General features: G+C 43.4%; 1 protein-coding gene across 3 annotated transcripts; it reads right to left on the bottom strand.

The window, feature by feature from the left end:
* Positions 1-238: 238 nt before the first annotated feature.
* On the bottom strand, positions 239-18222 carry LOC122158237 (inner centromere protein). 3 transcript variants are annotated; one of them, XM_042814764.1, is made up of 18 exons: positions 18190-18222; positions 17925-17989; positions 17736-17849; positions 16603-17384; positions 14782-14833; positions 14583-14616; positions 11061-11139; positions 10567-10618; positions 9774-9891; positions 9552-9686; positions 7341-7450; positions 6827-6947; positions 5799-5921; positions 5153-5325; positions 4887-4974; positions 3953-4066; positions 2590-2749; positions 239-1983 (listed from the first exon to the last, which is right to left on the bottom strand). In XM_042814764.1, the coding sequence occupies exons 1-18, from the start codon at positions 18202-18204 to the stop codon at positions 1769-1771; spliced, it is 2550 nt and encodes an 849-aa protein (XP_042670698.1). In that variant the 5' UTR covers positions 18205-18222; the 3' UTR covers positions 239-1768. The 3 variants fall into 3 exon arrangements, with proteins under 3 accessions (XP_042670698.1, XP_042670697.1, XP_042670699.1); XM_042814763.1 differs by lacking the exon at positions 18190-18222 and having other exon boundaries at positions 17925-18061; XM_042814765.1 differs by lacking the exons at positions 3953-4066; positions 18190-18222 and having other exon boundaries at positions 17925-18061.
* Positions 18223-18391: the final 169 nt, after the last annotated feature.

Here is an 18391-nt window from a genome sequence, read left to right as displayed (position 1 = left end):
ATCATACCAAACAGTCTTCTTTCCAGCTCCCAGAAACAAAACAACAGTAAACTGCTCAGCAAATTCCGCCTGTTTATCAAAGCATGAGTCTTTTCTGCTGTATGAGGAATTTCTTCACAGACAACATGCATTTATCTCAAGGAAACAGTGCAAAACACAACCCAGAGGGACAGGTTCCAAAATACTGTACTTTTTATAAATAAATAAAAAAAAAGCCATGATGAGTCCAGACAAGAACCAGAGATGACTTCAGTTTTATCAAGCTGTCAGACATTCAGATAGCATTCAACTGTTTGTCATTTCAGTAAGCATTCCTCATTCTAAGATGATAGTACAAAATTCAATCTACTGAACATTTATCAAAGCACAATCATTTCACAGAACGCACTCATCAATAGCAAATACAAAACTGACAGATGGTATAAGTATAAAAACACATTTTAAAGGTATCTATTTGAGGGACAGCTAAAGCACAAGGAAATACTCCTTACATGTTACATAATCTCCAGGGGTATGTTTTTTTCAGCGACCAAGCTGTATGTACAGTGCTCTCAGTCTATTGACTGAGATTGCAGCCATGAATACTCACCCATCTTTAAAATCAAGCCCCCCCCCAAAAAGATGATTCTGAGATAAGAACCATATATTTTGCCTACTTTGCAGAGGACAGATTTCCACAGCAACCTAAAGAAATTTATGTAACTGTTTCCTTAAAAAATGTCACTGCCCTATTGGGACTTCTGTTCTCTCTATACAGAAACTTGTATACTAGAACACCAAGAGATCTTGGAGCTGAAATTCTGAGCTCATATTTTGCTGTTATGAGGAAACTGTTTTGACATTGCTTTACTGAACAAGAAGTGCAAAGTGAAGGCTTAAAAATAAAACCAGCTTTGATGCTGACTAAGTGAAATATCTAAGGGGAGAAAAGAGCAAGACAAGGATTAAAGCTAAATAAAAACATTCTTTTAATCCAATCTGCCACAAACATGGAATTTAAATTAGAGAAAAAATACCCAAACCTTTGTATAATTTATTTGAGAGGCTGCCAGAAGTACAAAGATTACTTATGCTAGTCTGGGTGTTCCTGGAGACATGGTTAACTCCAGAGTCACCTCTCTCTCTAACAGCAGGAGAAAGGTCATTAAAATCCTCAGAATATTTCCTCCTGAGCTGCAGTAACATCATCATCAATATAGCTCATGCACATAAATGCATTTGGTGTTGACGTAGAGCATACTAATGAAAACCAAATCAAATTATTTCGCAATTTGCAGGAGATGAAGACCACGGCTGCTAAGATCTTTATTCTTAAGGACATCAGTAGTGCTTTGGACTTGACTCAAGATGCGTGCAGTGGTCATTAGCTGTACAATATTCTGGCTTCAGCCACAGAGAGGCAGGAACAGCACTAACGTACCTTTCTCTACTGCATGCATCAGCTGCCAGGCCTGCTTGGCTGAAGAGAACAATCACGCTTGCTTGAGATGATGCAAAGATTTAGACTTACAGGTCATGAGAATGCATCTTAAAGCTGAAGGAAACAGGAGATGCCCTGTTCAGAAGCAAGATCTCCCCAAAGCCTGCAACTTCGCTCAGTGGTAAGAAAACAAGGCTCCAAAATAGAAAATGCAAGAGACCCAGTCAGAGTTGACATTTATTCAATGCCGGTGCCTAAAGATTTAGGGATACTGAATAGTAACTCTCTTCTCATTTAGAGAGAGAAAAATGCATATTATTGCTCCACAGGAGACAGCTACTGTCCACCTCAGTACTTTTTCAGGCTGTATGGCAGACCTAGAACCGATTTGGCACCTGGAAACGGTGGGGAGTTCCACACAGCAGAGCTGGTGCGCTTGAAGTAGCGTGGTTTGCTTTTGTAAAAGATGTCCTCCAACTTGGGGCTTACGATTGTCCCAAAGAGTGCATCAACATTGGGAGGGTTGTAGTACTGGCGAATTACTGCTTGGCTAAGCTGATTCCCTGCAGAGACAAAAGATTAGAGTTACCATTACTTTCTGTCAGTGAAATTGCTATGTAGACCGTATGCTGTGTGTCCCTGCTCCCTTTGTTTCTAATCACACAAATACTGCACCATGAAAAACTCCTGTAGCATGTGACATTTTAAAGCACTTAGATTACACCTAAAGCTTTAGCACAGGTTCCCTGATGGGAGAGAATGCACTGAGTTCTGGCCAGGAAGGGACAACGTTTCTCAGCTTTTCTTCCTACAGGTACAGTCAGCTTCCACACTAACTTCTTAGTCTCACTGGGATAGGCAGAATAGCAGAAAATAATGAAAGTATTTCAGAAGCAGAACAACAGTCAGCTTCTGTAGACTACACGGTCAAGCACACTTCAAGGTGCAATTCAGAGCAGCAGTTGACAATTCTTACACTTACACTGGCAAAATGACACTAGCAGCACTGTTAAGATGGTTTAAAAGAGCATTATTCCCCAGTGCTGCTCCATGAAGCTCCCAGTTGACAGAAAAGGATAAATCTTATAACCAGTGTTATCCACTGGAACAAAGCTGCATCAGGGATAGCTGGAGTCTTTCAGGACAGATTTTAACCTGCTAACACGTACCACTGGCCCAGGCAGGGATGGGTTTGCGAGGCTGGCTTTCATCATCAGTAGAGTCATCACTGTTCAGATCCATTCCATAGTTATTTGGATTTATCTTGGGGGGCTTTGGATCTTTATGGTACTGCGGAGTCATCTGGTATGAATTGCAGGCAGGTGAATTCTAGAAGATGAACATATTGTCAGATGTTAGATGCAGTAGTTTTGCTACATTTCCAAGTTGTCATGAGATGCTTGTAGCTTACAGTATCTCAGCATTCCCCCTTGCTGTACCGCATGATTTAGAAACCTAAAATTTGACAATTCTGAAGTTTTGGTCAAAGAACTTCACCCAAATTATAAAGTTTTGACCCCATTTTGACTTTGTACTGCCTTCTCTTGTTTAATTAGGCCACTTAAGTGGCTAATTATGACATAGGTAAGCCAGCAATACGCTCATCCTAATAAAGATACAACAGTTTCCCTCAAAAATCAGGAACTTTAAATAATGTTGTCACATCCTCAAAGCTGGAGCTAAGAGACATCCTATAAGTACTTCGCAACTTAACACCCAGGCATTTAATAGCATCAAACAAAATATTATCTTGTACAGGAAATGACCATCTCAGAATAAACTGTATTATAATTTTGATGGGAACAGTAAGACTGAGAAAAATGCAAGTTGAGAAAAAAAAAAACTTGAAACAGCAAATTTCACCAACCATGAAACTTAAAGTCAGTTCTTAATGAGAAAGACAAGCAAGAGCTAGAAACAGTTTTGCTCCCCTCAACATGCTTTTTTTCATGGCTCTGTATACATTACTGTTAGTTCACATTTTGTTTGCTTTGCATTCAAAGATTAAAATATATAGCTTTGCAAGGAGATAAAGACCCATGTATTTATTTGTCTTTCATGTTCACTGTGTACATTCATCTCCAACATAATCTCACATTTCACTGGCAGTGCAGCACAAATGCAATACTATTCCACACACTCTGCTGCCATCCTGTGGCTGGTTCCAGTTTTGAGATTAAATACAACTACCTCGGTGTATCTACTGCCTCCAAGGTTCAGTATTTTAAGCAAGTTTAGAGAAGGCAAGGTAACATAAACAGCCACTGCCTTATTCTGACAGCTAGAAAAATCCTAGAAAATATTTGCTGCTTCCCTTCCCTCCTTGTCAGTACCCCAAAGCATTTAAGTACTCAAGGCCACCAGGAGCTGACCTCAGGTAACTAAGGAAAAAGTTTACAGCATCCCTTCATTACTAAAAGGGAATTAAGACAAAAAAAGGAGGAACTATTGCTCATAGTAACAGCATGCCAGTGCTGAAATCAAAGTTCTCTGATGCGATCCCTTACAGAAATTTCACCAGAGAGCAGTTACCTCTTTGTTTTCTAGGTGCTGTGTTTGGGCTACATCTTTAGCTTTTTGTTCCTCTGGTAGTTTCTTCTGTTCTTGCTCCTGCCTCTTCATCTCTGCTAGCAACTGCTCTTCCTTCTGGCAAGCCGATGTCAAAAGTGAATTTAAGTTTACCTTATTAACTACTAACCCATGGGGTTAACTCAAGAATCCACAATTTTGACACACAAAAAAAGAAAAAAATCTAAAGATCCCATCCAGAACAACTAAAAGAAATCTGACCTTACACATTTTTAGTCCTTCCTACTGGATGTAAAGGAAACAGAGAGACTGCTAACTCAAATGGTACAGGGTGAGATAAAACCCACCTAATCTCAGACAACTTGTACTGGGTTTACCACCTCCATGAAGCTAAAAGACAGGATGAGAACCTTCCTGGGTACATGGGGATCAGCACTAAGGAATTCAGCTCCTGTAGGAGCAGCAGATATCCTGTCCTACCTGCATATCTGCTGCCAGTGAACAATGAACCATGAACAAAGATGCTTGTTTAGTTAATCTACGTGAGAATTACTGTTGCACAACTCTACAGTCTGTACTTCTGTTTTGTCTGAAAGTACACAACATAAAATTGGGATGTTGTTTCTGAAAAAATCTGGGATCATTATTTGATATCAAGCACAGTACAGTACACCTGGGCAAAGCACAAGAGCCAAAAACTTCAGTATGTGTTAGCAGCAGAGTAAGAAGAAAGGACAGATATCCAGACAAAAAGGACATCTTCTGTTCACACTGAAGTGGACAGAGAAGCGACTGGACCAAAAGCACTTTAGGTTAGCTCAAGATCAGAAGCAAAGTAGTTCACTCATCAGGGTTCTTAAACTCATAGCCCAACCACTCCAAACAGTAAGGGGCTACAGAAGTCAGAGCCACAGAAGTCAGAGCCACATCTACTTACTTTTTTCTCCGTCTCCTTCTGGAGCTGCTCTTTAGCAGCCAATACTTCCTTCTGCAGGCGAGCTGCCTTCTCTTGCTGTTCACGTTGCCTGAGAACCAAGGCAATGGTTTATTACACTCAATAAATGGGTATCTTTAAAATGTGAAGTAATCCACAGTTGTCAGAAGTGCCCAGTGCAAAATAGCTCATCAGTGCTTAGGCCTGCATTTCTACTGCTTTTAAAAGGCCCAGCACAGAATGTGGTACATAAATGGATATTATCTTACTTTTCTGCCTGAATCTTCTCTTGCTCCTTCTTCCTCTCCAGCTCTCTCTCTGCAGCCAGTTGTTTTTCTCTCTCCTGTTCTGCCTGCCTCTGCTCAGCAATTTTCCTGGCACGTTCCTGCTCCTCTTCTTTCTTCTTCTGCATTAGCTCTTTGTGCCGACGTTCCTCCTCCTCCTGTTAAGCAGAAGGCAACTAATTACTCCCCGTTGTATAAGAATAGGCTTCAAAAGAAATAATCAGGATCATCTCATCTGACATTAAGTTTTTGGCATATATCACAACACAGCAATGAAACAAAAAGGTACAGCCCCACTGCCTTCCTGCATTTCAGCTATTTCTACACTTTCTCTACCACCACGTATCCTAAATGGCCCAATAGCCACCATGCTCCAATAGACAAGGTTAACTAATTTATAAAGGAAGGTCTTCAGTAAGAAGAAGACATGCAGGTTACAAACATCACTAGCAGCTCACAGCATAGTGCTGGAAGCACAGTGCTGTGGAGAGCTTTGAAAACAGTCTCTTCACCCCAATTTTCACTGAGGTGGCTCATCTCAGCATTCCTGCATTCCTTGCTCACAAAGACCACAGCAAACCACAGCTATTTTAACTGTATGCTGGACAATAAGATGGGCTCCAGCACAAACCTGCTGCAGTGCTTTTTGCTTTCTGGCCTCTTCATCCTGCCTGCGCCGGGCCTCCGCTTCTTCCATTTTCTTGGCAGCTGCTCTCTTTTTTATCTTCTCTTCTGCCAGTCTCTCTTCCCGCACCTAAAGCGCACACAGCTGGATGAAGACTCACGTTTCAGGCTGGACAACGTTCTGTGTGTGAACTACTGTGGCAGTATGTCTTAAGAATACAAAGCCCCCATCCTCTTATGAAACAGACTTCCTTTTCTTTTTTTTGCCACTAGGAGTCAATAAGGTCTATGCTCTATTTTAAAAGGCAATCTTCTTAGAATCATAGAATGGTTTGGGTTGGAAAGGACCTTTAAGATCATCTAGTTCCAACTCTGCAATAAGCAGGGGCACCTCCCACTAGACCAGGGTGCTCAAAGCCCCATCCAGCCTGGCCTTGAATGCTTCCAAGGAGACGGTATTTGCAACTTCATCCTCTTCTGCATCTGTGCAGGAAGATACAAATTCTATTCTGGAAGTAGAAATCTAATACTATAAAAGCCATAAGAATTTATTCTAAGAAGCAGGAAATCAATAAGGCAGATGGAAATGCTGAAAGCAAAGACGAAGGACATTATGGTCACATACGTGAACCGTCTGAAGATCTGAGATACCAGAAAAGGTGTGGAGAAAATATGCTTATTTTCACATCTTCATCTGTTAATCACATCAGAGAACAACTTCAAATAGATAAAATGATTAGGTTGGCTTTATCTATTTGAAGTCGTTTTCCCATCCATCTAATAAAGCCCTATTAAACCACATTTAAATTCATAACTCTAGAAAATAAAGTTTTACCTGCCACTTGCTGTAATCAAGAAAAAGGGAGTCACTGAGTATCACTGACAGCAATGTTTCTAGAAACATCTTTATTTAAATGGCCATTCTTTGGATTTCAGCAGCCTTCATTCCTCCTTCTGGAAGGCACACTCACATAGCATCACCTGCTTCAATATTGATTGTTCTCACCAGTAAGCTCTCAGTAGGATGCTCCTTACCTTCTCTGTCTTCTCATCAAACAGAGCCAGCTTCTGCTCAATGCGCCTTTTCCTCTCTTCCTCCAATTGCTCTGCCCGCTCCCGAGCTTGCAGCACTTTACGCAGGCGTTCTTCACGCCTCCTGCAGGACACAGCCCAACGTTGTCAGTGCACCCAGCTAGATGAGTTCCTACCATAGACCTCAAAAAGACTCCAATAAAGCAGACACACATCTAGGGCTGTGTTATAGCCAATGAATTAAGCAAAATGTTTAAAAATTGGCAATATATTTAAGCTCTACGGCAGAGAGCTTGAAGCAAAAAGCTAAAGAAGCATCAAAGAAGCGCTCAACTAAAAATGTTAAGTTTCTTAGTAGAATTTTGGATAGATACTGTGAGATCCAATACTGTTTTTAGAGTGAGAGCAAACCAATAAGAATTTCTGCTGCATGGAGCCTGCAAGATAAATGGCCTTGACACAGGACACAACAGGCCCAGAGAGAACAGTGCAGATGAGACAGAACGCTTATACTCACAACTTTGCCTCTTCCAGTCGCCGTTTCTTTTCTTCCTCCACTTTTTGTTTTCTCAACTGCTCAGCCTCTTCCTTCTTTCTCAGAGCCTGCAGTTTTTGTCTCTCCTTTTCCTAAGATGAATTGAAATGTGACTATACCATATGACAGAGTTCCTTTCCACCTTAGCCTACCCAGATTGAGGTAAAGACCCAGATTTAACACCATGGCAATAAGCCTGAAACAGACCTCAGGACTGTGGTCATGGACGCCTGGGAACAGATGCAATGGACACAACGCAACAGCGTTAATCCTTGAGAGCACAAGAAGCAGCTGAGATGTTAAAACAGAAGCATCAGTTCTTAATGTCCAGACAGCTTTCAGAGTTTGCAGACAGACAACACTGTGATTTAACTGGTAAAGAGAACCAAAAAAGCAGTGCTAATGCTTGGCAACAATATTAACTTCCTGCAGCAAGTGATGGGAACAGATGGTACTCTAGGAAACACATTGCTTACTTCAGCTCAGAGCTCTCACTGGCTTCTTTGCTTCCCACAAAGCTTTATCTCTTGGTAAACCACCACCATTTAAACAGAGTGCTTGCAGCTTGTTTGCAACCACGTTTGCTGCACAGTTGGCCCTGTACAGCACCTACCCAGAAACACAGGGGATTTTTTCCATTTTACTGAACAATCCAGCTAACTCAACCTGAAGTACACTGTCAATTACAAGAGCAAGAGCCACCACCACTACAATCATAGCAAAAACATAAACTAATTTAACACCAGATTGTATACTGCAAATGCCTAATTACGACGCCTCTAGCCTCAGTTCAAGTACCATACTGATAAGCAAGGTCAAATATTCAAATGATTGGTTACTTCATGCTGAGCTCCACATTGAGACTGGTAGTTACTAGTCTCCAACTGATGAATTTAAAATTTACAATTGTATCTTACTGTTCTTGTGTTATTTAGTGATGTTTAGCCCCCATACAGAGAAAGTCCTAAGGTGGAAGTTGCCTGCACTGGAACAAAACCTGAAATAAAACTTCCAACGAAATCACAGCAACAAAGGATTAGTAGGAAAGACTCTTTTCTCATCACATCAGCTCCTTTGCCAACACAAACACTAATGTCAGTAGGAACACCCATCAGATAAAAGACTGAATATTTTGCTACTTCCTAATGATAGGCTTCTGGCACAAGATTCTCTAAGCATCACAACCACGAGAGCTTTAAACAACACATGGAAGTTTAGGTGTTAGGTTGCCAAGATACAGGACAGGCACAAGAAGATCGGTTTCTGCAGTTTGCCCTCCTCTCCTCCAGGTTTCCTGAAAGCAAAAACAAGCCCTAGAACTACCTTATTCTGGAGGCAAGTTACTGAGCATAAGTAATAAGAGCAATCTGTTCTTGCCATGCTAGTTTCTAGCTCATCTTTAAGTGCATCAATGAAGCTTTGCTCCTGTCCTCACTAATGCTGTTAGAGTGCCCAAACAGTTCTACAGAAATAGAGCACAGGAAACCAACTCCATCTGAAAACGGAGAATCAGAACATCTTAAGTCCACTCAAAATCCTTCTATTTGGCATGCAGGAGCTTCTCCTATTGATGCTACAAGCTTCACAGTGATAATGCACAGTTAACAGCATCCACCTGCAAACAGGAAAAGCATGCAATCCATCTCTGCTAATAGCTGGTTGCTGCAATTACACTCCCTTGATATTTGTACTATGTCTTGTGTAGATACCAGCATACTTGTCTCACTGACACAGCAGTCTTTGATTCAAGATAGGCTCATGTTTCTTCCTACAAGGAGCTCCAAAGATCTGATAGACCTCAGAATATCAGCAGCTCAGATTTAAGAAGGACTTGCAAAGATCTCACTCATCAGAAGAGTCCTAGAAGTGAAACTTAGAATCTACAGGCTTCAATTATATGCACTGAAACTGCAGTATTCAGAATCCTCTTGGAAATAACTGGGAAATGAAAACCACTTTCTCTTCCCCTGTTAGTTGCTAAAACCACAGAGAAATGCTATAGAAATAAAGATTAGAGCCTGAGTTAGAAATCTTCAGGAAGTTGACTACTCACAACTTTACTTAGTTCATCTAAACAGGAAGCTTGAAATTGTTCCTTAGTTTAACACGGGTGGGAAGGTTTGTTTTGTGTCTGTGCTTTAACCTGGACACTCTTTAGGCCATCTTCTAGTAGCTTCGACAGTCGTGCCTTACCTTGGGATCATGTTGGAGAGGAGTGTTGTACTTGATAAAAGACTTTATTACTCCATTTCTCCCCACAGAGGTTGGGGTCATGAGGAGCTGATTCTTTTGCACAGTGTGCAAAAATGTTTTGAAAGGCCGTACAACCTAGGAGAACCATGAAAAAAATTATGCGCAGGAGTCTCAGTAAGAAACAGTTCCTGCTGGAGTACATCAGGATTAAAAGGATCTTACTTTGCTGGCTGGACATGGAGGAGATGGAGTCTTTTTTCTCTGAGGAGAAAGCCCTCCATCTTCTGCTTGCTGGGTGTCATAGCGTTGATCCACAGCTCTCTTGTAACTTGTCTTTCTCCTGTGAGAAAAACATGCAACTTACCACACACTGCAAACACCTGTTTGTCTCAAATTCAAGTTTTTTTTTTAAAGTCATAAAACTATCCTAGATTAAAAGGTGGTGGAGTATATTCAAATAGTTATCCAGTAAAAAATCCTAATGTGGTAGAAGATGAAAAATAAATCATCTTTTCGTAGAGAGAGAAAACTTATTACAAAAGTTTCATATTCACAAGTCACTGAAGCCATTCGTAATGCAACAGAAAGTACAAAAAGACAACAGAGCAGCAAGGTCCCAGGCTGCAGCAAGTGAGAATCCACTCAGATGTCACAGCAGTGGGCACAGAAATAAGAGAAAGTAATTGCTTACCTTCAGAAGGCTTGTAAGACCCTCAGTTAAGCAGGGATCTCCAGATGATATCCCCTCGCCACCACTGCCAACCCTTAAATGAGGTCTGGGAAGGGGTGGATCCTGGCTCCACCTCTTCCAGTCACTCAGATGCATTCCATGTAGCTGAACACCCCTGGGTTGGCCCTGCCTTCCCACCAGGTGCTCAATCACTGGTTCAAGCCACGACTTAGCATTGCCACTACACCATTTAACAGTGTTTCTGTGTTGAACTTATTTTGAACAAGAGACTGGATTACAGATCACCACAAGCACATTCCAATCTAAATTATTCTATAAATATACCTGGCACTTTGGGGTGGTTCCTGGGTCTTCTCACTCTTACTTAAGTCACATTCTGAAAGAAAAAGCATTAAACAGTTAGTTCTGGCCAAACAACCCCTTCCAAGACAGCTTTGAAAGCACATAACAAATTTAATAGCTCTCTCCAGGCAAAATAGGAAAAAAACCCCACCTGCCATGCATTACACATGGCAGGACCTTTCCTGCTTTCAAAAATAACCACAGTGTCATACAAACCTAGAAACAGAAAATAAAGGTTCTCCCTCAACCTGAGAACACGTAACTTTATATCTTCATTACATCACAGACCATTTCCACGCACTTCCCAGGGTGGAAATGACAAGTCCAGCACAGAGTTTCCTAACTATTAATCTCTTGAACCAAATCCTTGTCTTCCAAATTGGGCATTCAAATTGACTAGCCAGTCTTTCAAGCTTTCCAGCCTCCCAAAGTCATAACTATTTAAAATAGTGCCACGGAAAGCCTCTGGCAGTTACCGTTGTTGCTCGTCTCCTGCTGTTGTTCATTTCTTTTGACAGTCTGAGAGCGAAGTGACATCCGCAGGCCTTGGAAATCCTGCAGGAAAAACAGATGGGTCTCAATGCAATCCTTGCACAGGAACAAACTATTCATAAAATCACAGAATCATTAAGGTTGGAGAAGACCTCTAAGATATCTGTCTAGTCCAAATATCCACCTACCACCAACGTTGCCCTCTAACCCATGTCCCTCAGTACCACATCTATACATTTCTTGAACACCTCCAGGGACAGTGACACAGCCACCTTCCTGGGCAGCCTGTGCCAGAGCATCACCACTCTTTCAGAGAAGTTCTTCCTGATATCCAACCTGAACCTCCACTCAGACAACTTGAGGCCATTCACTCTCATCCTATTGCTAGTTACCTGGAAGAAGAGGCCAACCCCTACCTCACCACAACCTCCACAGCTTGTGGAGGGCAATGAGGCCTCCCCTGAACCTCCTCTTCTCTAGAGGAAACAATCCCAGTTGCCTCAGCTGCTCCTCATAAGATGTGTTCTGGTCCCCTCACCAACTTCATTGCCATTCCCTGGACCCTGAAATCATGTCATACCAGCACAGACCCTGCCTGAAATATAACCAGGGAGTACAATACTACTACAGAGTACTGGTACCAGTATCCAGAGTGAAGTCCTAACCACCAGCTATGAAAAATACAGCTTTGGATGCCATCTTGGAAAATCCCTTGATGCCATCAGTAGAAGCACAGATGTTAATGCACAGTGTGAATATCAGCAGTGGGGAACTGACTACTTAAACTGAACAAACTGAGCCTGTTAAGGACAAAAAGCATTCCCACTTTGAAATCTGTTTATGCTTGCTGGAGTTCTGGCAAAGAATCAGACAATGCTCGACTTAGCAATGCTGAAAGATTAAGATGGCAAAAACAAACAGCTCATTTCCTAGATTTATGTATTTCCATTATGAATACGATACACACTGCTGTCTGCCTTCCTTGGCGTTACAGATACACATTTACTTCTGCTGTGATAACGGTGCAGTATGTCTGTGAGAACAGGTAATGGCATTCAAAATCTACACTATAACTAGCAATACAAATATTAATTCCACTCCTCAAATCTACTTTGGCTAGCAGGTAGGCTGTCAGCAACAAAGGATTTAGGAAGAAAAGTTAAAATGAAGCCCGGAAACTTTATACTCAACAAATGCTTCTTTAGAGTTTCATCTTAAGGCTAGGTACAGGAAGCATCTTGGGGGCCAGCAGAAGCACAAAGATCTGATTAATCTGATAGAAGGACTGAGAAAAAGCTGATCTCTACGTAACAGCACATATATAGATATTATCTTTGACTACAGGAGCACAAAAAGACATTTTATTTTCTGCAAAGAGTGCTGAGTATTGATACTTTTGTGCTGCTTACAGCTCAGAAAGATTGCCAGGAACCAAACCCAATCTGCTAAGAAGAGAGCAGACAGATAGATAAGGTAACTTGGTGACAGCTTAAGAACGGAACAATGTAGCAATTGGACCAACCAATACAATGGGAAAGGCATTACAACAGAGATGTGATGACAGAAGCACCTCACAGTTAGAAAGGTGCTATAAAGGAAGGGAAGAAGATTGCTCACCTGTATCAAAAGATTCCACTTTCACAGGGAAAAGCTTCACCAAGGGGGGATCTCCAACCAGAGATCCTTCCCCAGTGGCAGTCAGCCCTTAAATGAGGTCTAAGAGAGGTGCAGCCAGGCTCTACCCCTTATTGTCACACAGCTGAACTGCCTTCACCTGTGCTCCCAGGGCTGACTGGGTCCTTTCCTGAGGAGCTTTATCAGTGGTTCAGGCTGTGACACAACGGTTCCCATACAAAGGGGTTATAAAATCCCACTCTTGTCAGCAGTAGTATAAAATAAAACATGAGGATTAAGGATAGATCAACTATACCATATGACTAGATTGCATTTGTAAGTTCATCAGGGTAGAGAAGCAAAAGATACAGATACTCCACTCGCAGATCTGCAAAGCAGTCAGTTCCTTTTTTTTCTTCTTCATATTGCCACTGTAACCTTTTTGCACAACTGAAACTCAGTCAAGCTAAAATCCACAGGCACTACAAGAACTGAATTCACTTGAGCAGATCTACCGAAAAGTACATGCATAAAAGCACATGTAAACCTATCCTTGCTTACAAAAGTTCTAATGCCACAGAGCTCCGCTCCATTCATTCAGCCTTTGCCTATTGAAAATGATTCTCAACAAAACACTGACATAATCCTGGGATTTCTTCCTCATAAGGGCAGTGTGAGCTGTGGAGGGACATGTTTTGACCTGAGTGATATTTACAAATTTCTGTCGTCGTCTTAAGACAAACTGACAACCTTTCAGTAATCTGTAGGACTAGCGAAAAGGTCAGAAGAGCTTTAGAAACACAGGAATAGCAGTAGTGTACCAACTCTGCCCAGCTAAAAAAACTTTCCTGAATTGTAAGAAGTTTATTTAACAGTCTGATATGAATTCAGGATTGAATTCTCATAAAAATAAAGGGCTACAAAACCACAAAAAGAAAGCAGGCCTCCACTCTGAATGCCAGCAATACCAAGGACTGAATTCAGTGCTCAGAATCATAGAATGGTTTGGGTTGAAAAGGACCTTTAAGATCATCTAATTCCAGCCCCCTATATAGGCAGGGACACCTCTCTCCACAGCAGGTTGCTCACAGCCCCATCCAGCCTGGCCTTGAATGCTTTCACAGAGGTGGCATCCACAACCTTGCTGGGCAACCACCCTTACAGTGAAGAATTTCTTCCCAATATCTAGTCTAAATCTACCCTCTTCCAGTTTTAAGCTATTACCCCTCGTCCTGTCACCACGTGCCCTTCAAAAAAGTCCCTCCCCAGCTTTCCTGTAGGTGCCCTTCAGGTACTGGAAGACCAGAATGAGGTCTCCCTGGAACTCTCCCTTCTCCAGGCTGAAGTACCCTAGTACTCTCAGCCTGTCCTCAAAGAGGAGGTGCTTTAGCCCTCTGATCATCTCTGTGGCCCTCCTCTGGACCTGCTCCAACAATGTAAATGATGCTTGAATGCAATCAATCACTCACATCACTAAAATGCTTGCATTTAAACATTCTTATGTAAGCTGACAGATAATGCTATTTTCCAAACTAGCCTTGGCTGGGAAGCATCCAAGCTTGTAACACCATATAGAAATAAGCTTCCAGTCACATGCACTCATTTTCTGAGCAAAAACTTCAGAGTTTTTAATTTTGACAATTCTGGAAAACCGATCAAAACAGAATCAGACTTTTCTCCTGTCTGTTCACCAGAACTGTGGAGGCTATGCATAGGGTCATGCACGTGGCTGAGCTGAATGCCCTACGTCTTCTTTATTCAAGTGGTCTGAATCTGACTGTATGTGGTCACAACTCCCTGATTTCCCAGCAACGTATGAGAGATACATCCAACATATTTTGGTCATGAGTCCACACAAACAGAAATGCTTTTAAATCCTTGTCAAAACTTACCAGCTTTGGAGGGGTACGAGGTACAGGAGGAGGTCTAGAAAAAGAATGAGAAAGATAGCCACATTTAATAACATTGAGGAAACTATGAAATGGCTTGTTATCCACAAGCATTTTACATCAAGAATTCAACTGGAGGGGAAAAAAAAAAAAAAGAGCATGATATTAAGGATAAAAAAAAATATCTTGGAAGTAGTCTCACCCAGTGTTGACAACTGTTTCTTCATCTTCTGGCACCTCTTCAGAACCCGAGCCTAGAGGAAAAGAAAAAAGGATGCCAAAATTATAATGTAAGGCACAAGCCAAGACTCTGTGTGAGATTCTCTCAAGACTCCTCTGCTCTGCCTCCTGGGTTACCTCCTGCAATTCAAATGCATGCCACTACAAGCAAAGGCAGCTTAATATCCCCAAGTAGCACTAGAAAAAAAGCATTGCCTGCAATTTTAATATAAGAGAACTGTTTTCAATTGCAGATGAGTTAAAAGTGATATTCAATGTGTTTACATTAAGAGTGGCTAGGCTTGGGCCCAGATTCATCTTGCAGGGCTGCGTTCAGATGCTAGCAGTAGCAGAAACCAGCATTATTTACAGTCACAGTGCTGCTTCCCTGTTACACATTCCAGCTAGCTCAGTGGTAGTTAGCTTTTAAGTACCAACACAGGCTGGAAACTGCTGTTAATAATTAATAAGATGGATATGCTGCCTCAGACTGAGGGGGGTAAATGCAGACAGACGTTACAGAAGTATGAAGTCTGCTCCTAAATTTCTAACCCAGCGTTATCAAAGGAAACGCAAATATGTGCTGGATGCACAGGACACGACCCATCAGAGACATGGTGGATACCATGCAGCCAATTAATACCTATGCAGTGTGCTCAGACATTAAACTCAGCTCGAGTGAAGCTGCCTGAACCTCAGTTTCTCTCCTTACACCTGGAAATTTTGACTGGACAAGAGATCTGTCAAGTCAAACAGTGCAGAAGGAGAGAAATGAAGTCCTCTTTAAGGTTCCCAGGGAATCCAGACAACACAGACCAATCATTTAAACTGGGGAGAAAAAGCTGCTTTGCATCCTTCAAAGTTAGTGTGTTAGGGACCTAACGGCCATTGACTGAAGAATGATCCTGGGATGGAACAAAGTATTCAGACAGTTTTAAGGGAAGTGATCTTGTTTTGTAGTAAGTGCTGACCCTGGTAGTTTACCTTGTTTTGCAAGGACTTATTTTGCAAGCAGACGTTCATCCTTTGCAGAAACCCACTTGCATTGCAAACTAAGCACAGAAGATTGTTTTAATCAGTCTCAAAATTCCTTCTCAAAGGAGGGGCTCCAGAAGAGATTACTTCTAAAAATCATCTAATTCACAATAGCTACAAGACAGAACCCAGACTCCTCCTAAAGGACTACTAGCAACAAAAAAAAACCATTTACCAGATGCCACTTGAACTTTGCCAGCTATCGCCACAGAAACTCAGATGTTAATCACGTTCTCTCACGTGAAATACAAGGCTGAATTTATATGCTATCAACCATTAGTTAACAGTTATCTGGGTTCCTCCGCTCACAGAGGTATCTAGAAAGTCAGTTGGAACACTGGCATTTAATGAAAGGTTGTCTAAGCCAGAAAGATCTAAGACCTGGCTAAGCTGCTGCACCCAAACTGAAGAACCAGTTCCACTAACATCATCTTTCTTCAGAAGCTGTGTATGATTGCACAACATACTACAAGGAGTTTGCAGTAAAAACAGCCATTGACTGATCGCCTCTCTTGCATTATTTCAAGTAGGCAACCATATCTTGTTCAGCTGAGGGTCAAGCTCACACAGTGCTTTTGATTCTCTGTTCTCTAGGTTGGCTTACCCATTTCTATTAACTTTTCCAGGCACAGATTTCAACCATGCAGGATGGTTGGCCACTGTGTTTATTCCTGCCCATTGCAAACACCAGACTTGTGGTCTCATGCAATACACTGACAAAATGAGCAAAAACAGAGCAAAGCACGTATCCAGTGGCGTTCAAACTTACCATTCACAGAACTGGAGGACACAGATAACTTTTGGGGCGCCTTACGCTTGATCACTGTCCTGGCGATAGATTTCCGAATAGCGCTTTCCCTCTTGCGGGCCAGTGAGTATTTCTCTGCCAGTGAGGTTCTACGAATCGTGGAAGGTTTGCCCATCAAACTTCTGCGCACAGAGCGACGGCTTAGCCTAGAACCTGTAGGGGTTTCTGGGCTATCTGTTGTATGCTGAGGTTCTTTATCATCCCTCTCATTATGCTTTTGCACCTGAGCAGAGTCATCTACCTCTTCCAGCCCAGGCTCTTCACTTAAAACAACTGTAGTATTAGCTGCTTTTGCTGTCTTCTTAAACGCACTCTTGTGCTCTCCTGAACCTTTTGCCTCTGGGGTATGAGGGACCTTGAGCTCAGATGCAGAAGGCAAATGCTGCGATTCTGCAGCACTGCTCTCCTCGGGAGACTTGTCATCTGAGCTCAGGGGGAGGTTCGTGGAGTGGTTCTCCGCTGATTCAGGTGCACACTTCTGGAACTGAAACTCAGCAGAAACACGATCGCAGACACTGATTTCTACAACAGGAACTACCCTTTCACCTAGATGTTCAGGAAGGACCTCTGAGCAGTCGGCAGGCGCTATAACCTGGGATCTTGTCAACCGCTGAGAGACAGTTTGGCTTGAGAGTTCTTGGGCCTCGGTGCTGACTGGTGCTGAGTCTTCTTTATTTTGGAGTCGCTGAGAATATCGCTTGGAGGACACTGCTTTGAGGTTGTTAGTCCTCCTTCTAGATAATCTAACAATAGAGACGGCACGTTAGCATAGCGCTGGATTCAGCAACAGCCCAAAACCACGGAAGCCACCCCCGGCAGATCGGAAAGTTGCTATATAAAGCAAACAGAAGGCATAAAACGGCAGCAAGTTCCAATTATTAACTCGCAGGTAGGGCGCGCTTTCATCCGGGCACCTCCGCGCTATGGCGCGCTCCAGCCGCTAGGCTACGAGCGCCCCGAGCCAACGCACAGGCAGGCCTTTAACGGCAGCACGGCGGGGGCTGCTGCGGCGGGACCCCTAGCTCTCAGAACGGTTCGCAGCACGACGGCCCCGCGGCAGGGCGCCTCGCCTCACGGCCGGGCCCACGGCCTACCTCCTCCTGCCCAGCTCCAGACTCTCGCCCCGCAGCGCGGACGGCCGCTTCCTCCTCTTCCGGTTCTTCTGCGATGGCGTCTTGGGCATCAGCTCCGGCTGGTCACTGTAGTGGCTGCGGGCAGGGGCAGAGCTCAGCGCGGGTTCGTCGTTTGGGAGCGGAGGGGCGCGCGGCGGGGGGGATGGTTACCTGCCGAACATCCTGGTCGCCTCCTCGCGGATCTCTTCCAGCCACACCATGTCGACGTCGTCCACCTGCCGCAGGAGCTCCGCCAGCCGTTGGTTGCATGCCGCGGGCAGCCGCGCCAGGCCCGCTGCCATCGCCATCGCTCCGGCTTACCTCAGCCCCAACCGCCCCCTGCGCGCGCGCTGCCCGGCCCTCACCCCACTCCCCTCACTGTCGCCGCCGCGCGCGCAGCAGCTCTGCCCGCCTGGAATTCAAATCTAACGCTCACCTCCCACTCTGCCATCGTGACGGCCGCGCTGGCCTATCGCCGCCGCGCTCCCCGCCGCCCGCCCTCCTCATTGGTCAGGAGGCGAGCGCGGCGCTCTCAAAAGTTGCTTCTCTTCTGCTCGCCCACCTCTGTGGTTGTGGAGGACTTGGAAGGTGGGGCTTGGGGTAGAGGACCAATAGGCAACTGGATTTTAATAGCAGGG

This window comes from Centrocercus urophasianus, unplaced genomic scaffold, assembly GCF_019232065.1.
Source record: "Centrocercus urophasianus isolate 14NV4802_14NV808 unplaced genomic scaffold, USGS_Curo_1.0 seq_14, whole genome shotgun sequence".
Taxonomy (NCBI): domain Eukaryota; kingdom Metazoa; phylum Chordata; class Aves; order Galliformes; family Phasianidae; genus Centrocercus; species Centrocercus urophasianus.
This window is presented reverse-complemented; position numbering and strand designations above follow the sequence as displayed.

Excerpts from the sequence above, each read along its gene's own strand:
- LOC122158237 (XM_042814763.1), bottom strand. The coding sequence starts at position 18,061 with ATGGCGATGGCAGCGGGCCTGGCGCGGCTGCCCGCGGCATGCAACCAA. Across the intron at positions 14,617-14,781 it reads GAAACAGTTGTCAACACTGG|ACCTCCTCCTGTACCTCGTA; the intron begins GTGAGACTACTT and ends TTCTTTTTCTAG. Across the intron at positions 2,750-3,952 it reads AGCACCTAGAAAACAAAGAG|AATTCACCTGCCTGCAATTC; the intron begins GTAACTGCTCTC and ends TTCATCTTCTAG.